This window comes from Bos javanicus, chromosome 5 (genome assembly GCF_032452875.1).
Source record: "Bos javanicus breed banteng chromosome 5, ARS-OSU_banteng_1.0, whole genome shotgun sequence".
Lineage (NCBI taxonomy): Eukaryota > Metazoa > Chordata > Mammalia > Artiodactyla > Bovidae > Bos > Bos javanicus.
Window position 1 is genome coordinate 105,261,618 of NC_083872.1, and position 9,663 is coordinate 105,271,280.

The 9,663-nt window shown below is 55.2% G+C and overlaps 1 protein-coding gene across 4 annotated transcripts in view; it reads right to left on the bottom strand.

Annotated features, from left to right (window-relative positions):
- Positions 1-6,616, bottom strand: part of NTF3 (neurotrophin 3) — a 76,754-nt gene extending 70,138 nt beyond the window's left edge. The window contains exons 1-2 of one of the 4 annotated variants that reach the window (XM_061418171.1): positions 4,450-4,803; positions 2,796-2,872 (exon numbers count right to left, since the gene is read on the bottom strand). Coding sequence is in view for 2 of the 4 variants with exons in the window: in XM_061418169.1 (XP_061274153.1) it covers positions 4,450-4,473 (24 nt within the window). In the remaining 2 variants the exon portion in view is untranslated. Of the gene's footprint in view, positions 1-2,795; positions 2,886-4,449; positions 4,804-6,284 lie in introns of those variants that run through there. The other 3 variants (XM_061418170.1, XM_061418169.1, XM_061418172.1) reach the window with 3 other exon arrangements.
- Positions 6,617-9,663: the final 3,047 nt, after the last annotated feature.

Here is a 9,663-nt window from a genome sequence, read left to right on the forward strand (position 1 = left end):
CGATGGTGCAGCTGGTATGGACTTTGCGATCCTCTAGTTCAAGCTCTCCATTGACAGATGGGTACATCCAGGCCTGGGTCACAAAGCAACAGCTGACTAGTGACTGGCAGCAAGCTGGTCCCCTACCTCCAAGTCAGCAGGCTTTCTGCTACCCTGGGCTGCTTAAGATGACCTTGGCCTGGGAGTCTTTTGAGATCAGTATGGTCTTGGATAAGCAAGAACCTCAATCCTTACAAAAATCCCCGACCAAACAAACCCGCAGGAGGTCTGGGATTCAACAGACACCTTTTCTGGAGATGCTGCTGAAAAGCGAGCCATCACAACAGACCACACCAAATTTCACTTCAAGATCCTTCTTCAGGGAAACCATACAGCCAGCCAGAGGTCAGTCCTGGGAGGATACCCGAGACAGACAGCCTTTGGGGGTTTCCAGTTAAGACTGCTTGAAAAGGACCATGACACAGATGTGGACACAAAACAGCCCATGCGTTTTCACCACCCAGGAGTGGGTGCACACTTAGTCCCTTGGTGTTTTTAGGTAGAAGGAAAGGCTGATGTATGGAAAACTATCAGCAACAACAAGAAAAGACTTTTAAGATCTTGGTCCATCTACGTATGCTTTCATAGGTTCTAAAGCGAGTCTTCTGGAAGATTTCCTTTGTCCAGCCTCGATCTTAATAGAAATCTGTTCAGGCAAGAATGAGGCTCCATCTGTACCGACCTCATACTTCCTAAAAGCTCACACATCCTCCATCCCCAGATACAAATGATCTGGAAAAAAAAAAAAATAAAGCTGCTCCCAGCTTCTTCCACAAGCTGGCTCTTCTGCAAGACACAATACGATGCCCATTCAATCTGAGCCAGGCACCCACACGCCTGCCACCCACATCACAAGCTCTAGGAATGCTTCCTGCCCACCCAGGGCCCCTCCTATGCCCCCATACCCCCACCCCATGCACAGCCCTATCCTCCTCTCTTTTTGCTCATGCCTATCCACGCACAAAGTACATCCACAGCCCTTATCATCAGCGCCCCTGGGTCTTAGGCTGGTCTCCAGTCGATCTGATCCTTCTCCAACAGACCCAATTTTAAAGAAAGCTAAATCAAAAACCCTAGCAACGATCACTAGCTCAATGTCCCCACTGCCAGAAACTGCCTGCCTCATTAAAGAGTAAAACAGCAGCTGGGGAAGGTTGGGAAGCAGGGTGGTGGGCTCATTCCAGCCAACACGTGGATTTACATTCCTCGCAGTTAGGGAGGGAGTGCTGTAACTGCTCTGGGAAGGGTCTGGAGAAGCCTGGAGCAGAAACCGCCTGCTCCATTAGCTCTCCTGGATGGAGGGGCCGAGGGGGAGGCCTGCACATCTGATCCATTGGGGCGGGGAGCTGCGGAGATGGGAAATGTTATGTAATTAAACTCTGCTGGCCTGTCCCGCCTGGGGAATGTGAGCACCATCAGCAGTGACCTCTTCCAATCAACTTAATTGGCCCAATCTCGCCAAGAAAAGCAACGGAATTGGTTTAGTGCCTCATGGAAATAGCTTAGCTCCTGACTATTTATGGCCACTGAACTCAAGGATGGGAGCCTGACTCTGCGCCAGCAGTTGACAGCGTGTGCTGACTTCTGGGAGGACTCGGAGGCTTGAGTGGGTTTTCTGGCCCCTCTTTCTCTGGTCTCCATTTTTGTCTCTGGGGAAAGTGGGCCACGCCAACTTGCTGAACTGGGTGTCTGCCGTATTGCAGATCCACAGCCCATGCCCCCCAGGATCCACAGCCCAGAGAAAAACCGCCCTTCACGGCAACCCAGGACGCCTGGACTTTGCTCCTCTTTAATTCTAACATGCTAAAAAACAACGACTACTTTCTCTGTTCTCAAAATCACATTTCTTTTGGCGTCATGGTCTGCAGCAAAGGAAAACGTCTGTCTCAGATCATTACTAACGTTGATTTGTGGACCACCTTTCTTCTGAATCCTCCAAAGACCTTTTAGGAATACAGCTCACCATCAATAATCTTCTAGGCTTGGCTATCTCCATTTTACAGATGAGTAAACTGAGGCGGCCACAGAAAGTTCTGTTTGCACAGTGGATGAACAGCAGACACTCAGTGGACATAACATGTACTGTAAAGAGAAAGAGGTTCAGGACCCGTCTTTGCAATGGTTCACATCCATGCTCGCACCTGTATTCAAATCAGTGTCATTTCCAAGTAAGGCTCTGTACCACTAAACACACCAAGGTTTGACGTGGCGGGCGGCGGTGGCGGGGGGCGGGGGGTGGGAGCAGAGTGAACTTTCCTCTCATTGAGTCATAGCAGACAATATCATTTTACACAAAGAGAAATAAGAAAGGATCAGAGAGATTAGAGAACTTTCCTGAAATCACCCTGCTCCAAAGTGGCAGAACTGGATTGGAACCGAGGCATTCCCAATGGGAAGCCTTCCATCTCCACCACACCATCCTCTCACCGCTGTGAGAGCCTTTGCCCAAGGCTCAGACTCTGTATCAATCCTCTTCCAAAGAGTAATTTCCTCTACAGATAAGGTAGAACCTCAAAATGGCACACCTGTCATTTCAGGAATTCAAAAATGTCTTGAGTCTAATACAAGAGGTTTGTTTATGCCCTTTCAGCAACAGACTTTAAAAAGGAGGTTCTAGGTCAGCAGGTGTGCAGCCAGAGCACACCCCTCACCCTGCTCCATCCCAGTTACCTCCCCAGCTCCTGCTGGTATGAACCCAACCAACATCACACTCCCTGCCCTCCCCAAATGCTTCCAAACCCTTCTTTTAACTGTACCTTTCAAACTTTGATCCACACGATACACATCTGAACTTCTGAGATGATTTGCATCCTTCCTCGGACCCAAAGAATTCCTGCAAAAACATACATCCCACCACCCTCAGCAGAGCCAGAACATACACACTTCTGGTCCTCCAGGCTAGGCTCCTCCCAGGTTCTTCACTCCAGCCCTGCAGTGTGTGCGCACCGTCAGCTTTCCACTCAGCTCAGAAGTCAGACGAGACTAACACTCCCAAGCTGCATCTTCCTTGCATCTTCCTCCTGATCACTGCCTCACCCTTATGCAGCCATACACAGGAAGCCTCATCCTTGCTGTGCTCTCAGAGACTCCACCCTCAGGTGTATTAGGACCTGCATTCTGACAGAGCTTGCTGCCCTCTCCCATTCCCAGCCCACACTCCCTGCAAGAAACGGTAACAGCCCTCAGCTGCCTTCTCAACACACAAAACTATCCATCATCCCTATCTTTCTACAAAACCACAGATTATATTTCAAGTCAGCTTCCCTTCTCAGACCTCCGAGATCCATAAACATCGCTCGAAACTGAATTACAGTTCTTGAAGAAACCTCTAGCACCGAGCTCTCCTGGTTCCTCCTGGCAAAACTTCAGGAGTTGGCTGAGCCCTGGGAAGAATTTTTCATGGCTCTGGGGCACCATGCCATGCCCCAGAGCCCAGGAATGGGCTGAGCCTCCAGCGGACATTTCATACATTTTAATTGATGATCAATAATAATTGGTGATGGTGAATTCCTTTATTAAATTGAAAAACCCATTATAACCATCATACAACATGCATCCCCACCACTAGGCATGCAAAGCACATTTCTCTGCTCACTCCAATCTTGCACGCACGTCCCCACCTTGTGCCAACACACAGAAGACTTTTCCCCTTAAATGTGCATCCCTCACCCTAAGCCTTCTCCAGTCCCCTCCAGTCTGGGGTGAGGGATGCAGACGAGGAGAAAGCGAAAACCACTCCAGGCATTTTTTCTGCAGATGCCCCATCTCTCTAGAATAAGTGTTTGAGCCCACACTTTCCTGTTCCCCACAGACCCCAGTGCCATTCCAGCCAAATTCCCCAGGACTCATTCACCAAGTTCATACTCTGATCTTCGCAGATAATACCCCACTCCCCATCCCTTTGGTAATCGGAAAGCGCCTAGCCCAACCTTCCACACACGTCGCATCTCCCCCCAACCCCGGCCGCCCTCCCATACCACACCCACTCCGTGTGTCTGCGCAGGCACGCACAAGCCATCTGCTGTAACACACCGTACCTCTCTTTCTGCTCTGACACTCTTAGCGGGCACAGATTTCTCATTAGTACACCTATGTGCTCACATGCTCTCACCTGCTGCTTGGCAGCCGTGTGCCCGTGAAAGAGACCCTCAGAAACAAATATCTCCACCTGCACACTGAGTAGAGGGAGCGTCAGCACTCTGATTTTCCAAACAACCTCCTTCCCTGACCAAACAGCGCCCAGGGTTCCCCGATGGCCCTCCATAGGACCCAGATCCTGTTAGCCCAGAGCCAAACCCTCCACTTCCAGCTACAAAACAGTCCACAGCTGCACAAACCCGTGCGCGCTCCTACTGCAGCCCCGCAGACTTCCTTCTGTCCCCCAACACTATTCAGAGTCCCCTTTCTTACCATCTCCCCCTCTTCTAACGCCATACTCAGTCCTGAGCGTTAAAGGCCAACTCAGAAGCTGTTGGATTTTCTCCCCTGAATCCTACCCCTCCACCTTCTTTGTGTAAGGGGGTGGGGGGGAGGGGGGTTAAGTGTGGGCAGGCTGAGGACATCGGTGAATTTCTGAGCGCTGGGAAAACGGAACCAACGGCAAAGTTCCCTCGCGTTACAACTTTCTGCATCCTGACGTTTGGAACGGAGGGTTGAGATAGGCTCTAGGTTCTGCAGGGTGGAAGGGGGTATCTTTTTAGTAAAAAGCAGGTCTCCCAGCACAGTCGGTAAGCGGCTGAGTCCTGGGGTGACACCCACCCCCTTTTAGCCCGCCCCCACCCCACCCCACCCCACCCCCGAGCCCCCGCCCCCTGCTCTTCGCGCACATAAACAAGTCCAAGGCGCGCAGTCGCCAGCTCTCCAGCTCGGAGCTCTGCGCTCCGGATGCCTCCCGGCAGCTGCCTCCACTCAGACCTCTGAACCTGCCGCCAGAGGTCGAGACCAGGAGGCCTAGTTCGGAGTTTCCTGCACCTGGAAGCTCCATGCCAGGGATCCTGCGAGAGGGATCCTAACTAGTCAACAGCCCCCACGCAGTTCGGCGCACGGGTCTCCGTGCCTTTGAGGAACGCAGCCGCCCAACTCCCCCAAAGAAGCAGGGTCTCCTCCGCGCACCCACTCGCGCCCGAAAGCCACCAGGACTGTCCCCTCCCCCACCCAGCCCCTCCTTGCCCTTCAACTCCCAAACCTCCCAAATTTCCTTCGGAGTGTGACTTGGAGCTCTGGGGCCACGGAGCGCTTTGGTCCTTGGTAGGGGTGGGGGTGGGGGAGTTCTGAAGTCCGACCTAGATGCGTCGCGCCCCGGGCCCCCCAGCCTCCCCGCACCTCCGATTCCTAGAGCTGGCCGGGAGGAACCGGACGGACTCCCCAAGGATCGCCAGGCCCCCCAAGCCCTCCGCTCCCCGGCGGGGACCCAGAGGCGCGGGCCGCGCGCGCAACTCCGACATCGGCGGCGCAGAGACCCAGGGTGGGGTGGCTACCGGCCTGCACGAGCCCCGGGGTGCAGGCTTGTTTCCCAGGAAGCTCTGAGCGGAGGTAGGGGGACTCCGGCAGGTAGCCGCGCCTCGAGGAGTCTCAACTCCCCAAACTGAGAAGCGTCTCTCCAGGTCCGGAGCTCCACATCCCCTCCCCCAGCCCCGCCGGGGCCCAGAGAGGGAGGAGAGTCGAGAGCCCTGCGCCGCGGCAAACCCGGCGCCGGGGGCGCGTGCGGGGAGCGGCGGCTGCTCCCTAGCCTCCCTGGATCCGCCTGCCACCCCCTTTGTTACGGGGTGCGCGGGGAGCTCCTCTGCGCGAACAGACGGGTGTGATGATGAGGGGCTGGCGGTTCTGCCGAAGCCCTTCCTTGCCCTTCCGTCGTCTCCCTTTCCCCTCGCCTCCGCCCCCCATTTCCAATCCTGGTCCCTTAAACCTGATCACTTTCCCAGATATTGGGCGGTTTCTCCGGCTGCAGCCGAGGGACGGGAGAGAGGAGGTGGGGAAGAGTGAGTGTGTGTGAGTGTGTATGTGTGTGTGTGTTTGAGTGTGTGTATGTGTGTGTGCGCGCAAGGGTAGCTGTGATCTCGCCATGGCCTGGGCAGATCCCGGCGTAAACTTCGGGAAGACCAGAGCGAGGGAAAGTGCGGGAGCGCAGCGCAATGGGGTGGGGGCGGGGTGCGGAGCCGGGGCCCCGCGCGGGTCCCCCAGTCCATCCCCCTACCGGGCCCCGGGGCCCCTGAACCTGCCCACCCAGCGCGCCCGCCTCCCCTTACCGTGGCAGAAGTAACCATGGCATCCGTGTGACTGTTTCCAGGGACGTCGACATGAAGAGAAAGGTGGACGCGAGCTCGGTCATCCAAAGTCTCCCCCACTCCGCTGCCGCCACCCTCCAGCAGGGGACAAAAAGACCAGGAGAAAGAAAGGCGAGGGAAGAAAGTAGTTGCGCCGGGCTCACTCGGGGGCCGCGCGCGGAGCTGCTCGGTAGGGAGAGGAGCCTTCAACTCTGAGTCCCGCGAACATAATCTGCGCGGTTATAACCAGCCAACCCGGCCAGATGGCTCCGCGCTCAGCGCCTTAACCCCTTCGGCGCCGCGCCGCCCGCCCCCGCGCGCCGCCCGCCGCGCACGCCTGCGCCCCAGCGCCCCTCCAGCTGGGGTCCGGGGCCAGTGAGAGGACTGGGTCATTTCCCATAGCCGCTCTTAAAGAAAAATACCCCCAACTTTCAAGGAATGTATGCTTAGGTTTGCCCCCTCGATCTCCCTTTTAGATATCCAGGAAAAAAACAAAAACGAGATATTCAACTTTTCACTACACTTCACACGTTCATGCCTTCAGCTTGTCTTATTTGTTCCTTTTCTTGAAAAAATTCTTTTTGATCTTCTTTTTGCTTTTTATTTAAGGTTTTTCTTTACAAAGCGGAAGGATCTTTCTTGCCCCCTTCCCCAAGGCGGCTGGGAGTCTAATATGCAAACACCTCAGAACCTTCCAGCTCCAGACCTCTTCCCACCCGCTACCAAGCCCAAGGAGGGTCCTACCCTCTCCCCGCCACCCAAGCGTGCCCCGGGTACCGCTCCCCAGGGTGCTCGCCGCTCAGGGACCAGCTCCCAGGGCGCAGCCGGCGGTGCAGGGGGATCAAGCCAGAGAGGTGTGGGGTGGGAGTTATGGGACCCAGGGACCGGCGGTTGTGTGTGCGCCCGTGTATGTTTGTGTGAGCCTGAGCTTGGAAGGGATGGGGTGATGAATTGGAGGCTCCCACTCCACGAAACCTTCAGCTCCTCTTAAGCCCCTTCCATCCAAACGAGGGTCTGCCCCTGCAGCCTTGCGCCCTTCCAGCACCCACCCGTCTGCAGGCGGGAACCGCGCGGGAAGGCCGGCGACAGACCGACTTTTCTAAGCGCTCCGAAAGCAGTGACGTCCACTTCCCCACCAGGCGATTATTCGAGGAATGGAAGGACAGGGGGTAAAAATCTCTTATTTCGAGATAATTTTAGCTGCCCATTAGACCCCTCTTGCGGCGAGCTCGGTCTCTAAATTTACCAACTTAAGTCATCTTGCTTTGGCCCATTTGCCATCAAGAGAAGTGGTGGGGGGCGGGGAAATGTCACTTAGGGGTCAATGAGTTAACTCAGAGTCTCAGTGTTTCGCCCTCCAGTCCCCGGGTTGTGGTGTGGGGATCCTTATCTCCATGTCCCCCCCCAACTTCTTCTTCCGTGCCATCTCCGCGACCCCTCACGCCATCTCTTGCCAGGACCTCTGGACTCGCGCGCCATTGGGGGAGGGGAGTCAGTAGGTGTCACTTCTCCCCGCGCCCTGCCTTAAGCAGCACACTCTATGTTTCCGCTGGGGTCCAGGTTCATATATATATATATATATATATCTCCAAATTCCTTTGACTTGTTGGAGCATTTGGTCAGACACCAAGAAGTACGAAGGGCTACACCTACCAGATCAGGCCGAACCCGCCGCGGAGTGAGCCGCCGGTCTGAGGGGAGGTGGAAGGGATGGGGAGCTTGGGGTCTGCGTACTAGATAGATTGTACCTGCCTCATCATTTTGCTGGCTGCTGGCTGCCACATCGAAAACGGCCGGAAGCGCCCACTGAGGCCCAGGGGCGTCACCTCGCGCGGTCCCTGGGGAAGGGAGGGTCTCGCTTCAGTGCCTCCCTCGCGCCAATAGGATCGGGTCCTCCTCCGGGCCAGACTAGGCTGCCGAGCTGTCCCCTCCAGCCGGCGCGCGGCACCATGAAGGTTTGGACTGGGCGGGCGCTGCTGGGTCCTGGTTTTCTCGCTCGGCTCTGGCCCGCCCCCCCTGCCCTCCCCCACTTCCCGCACTTGCACCCCCCACCCCACCCCCACCTCGGCTGCCGAGCAGTCAAAGGTGGGATTCGGGTCCCAGATCCAGTTCCACTGGCCAAGTTCTATGGGCTCTTGCTGGAGCTCCAGGTCGTCCGTGACCCCGAAGATGGCCAGAAGAGAGGTGATTGGCTCCCGCTGCAGCGAGGAATGGGTTAAAAACAAGTCCTGGCTGTTCTGCCTGCCGCTCCTCGGTCACCCGCAGTCTGGAGGGAGGAGGGGATGGGAGAAGGGGGCAAACTTAAATTTGAAGAAAAAAAAGAAAAGCAGAAGAAAAAAAAAGAAAAAGACGAGGCAGCATGAGTTTAAAACCGATTTGTTCTGCAGATGCCCGGCGCTGGCTGACTGCCTCGTTTTGCCAGGACCTAGGCGACCTCGGGAAAAGTTTGTGCCTTTTCCCAACTCGAGGGGGGTTTTGTCCTGACCTGGTGGGTCTGTCTTTACGTGCAATCAACACGCCTTGTAATATGAGAGGTGACACCTTAATCTTGCCAAATATGCGTGGTGCCTTGGGGAGGAGGGGGCAGGAAGGGAGGGAGGGACTAAGGGAGGAGAGAGGAAGAGGACGGAACCAGGCAGAGGCTGGGTAAGAAGGATGCCCTTTGCTGCTGCTCTTTAGTCCCTAAGTCGAGTCTCACTCTCTCTGCTACCCCATGGACTGTATGTAGCCCACCAGGCTGCTCTGTCCATGGGATTCTCCAGGCAAGAGTAGTGGAGTGGGTTGTCATTTCCTTCTCCAAGGGATCTTCCCCATCCAGGCATTGAATCTACCTCTCCTGCATTGGCAGGCGGGATTCTTTACCACTGAGCCACTGCTTACTGTCTCCCAAATGGAGGACCCCTGGCCCTTTCCTTTGCGGAAGGCCCCTTTCAGACAATCTTCCCTGAGCCAGCAAGCTGCCTTTTCCTTGACTGCTGTTCTTTCCACTTGAGAGCTATTTGTTCTCTTTTCCCCTCCAAATACCGGTGCTGGAGTCTTCCTTCTGACTCCCAAGAGAGGGACAAGGTAACCAGGAAACAGTGTGGCCAGAAAAAGAAGTACAAAGGTGTATTTCTTTAAAGATAAGCTAAAAGACTGTCGCATATCTTATGGACTCAGAACTGTGGTACATTGTGACTTCTGAGCAAATCCATGTTTCAAAATAGAGACTGATCTGAGTGGTTGCAGATTGCTACAGCAAAGAACAGAGTGGGGAAGTAAGCTGGGCAGTTCCTGCCCCAAGGCAGCGCTGGGTCCTGCTGGAGTCCATTCAGACTAGATCTTTTTGGATTGCTTTCTCCAAGTGGAGCCCCTGTCGCAG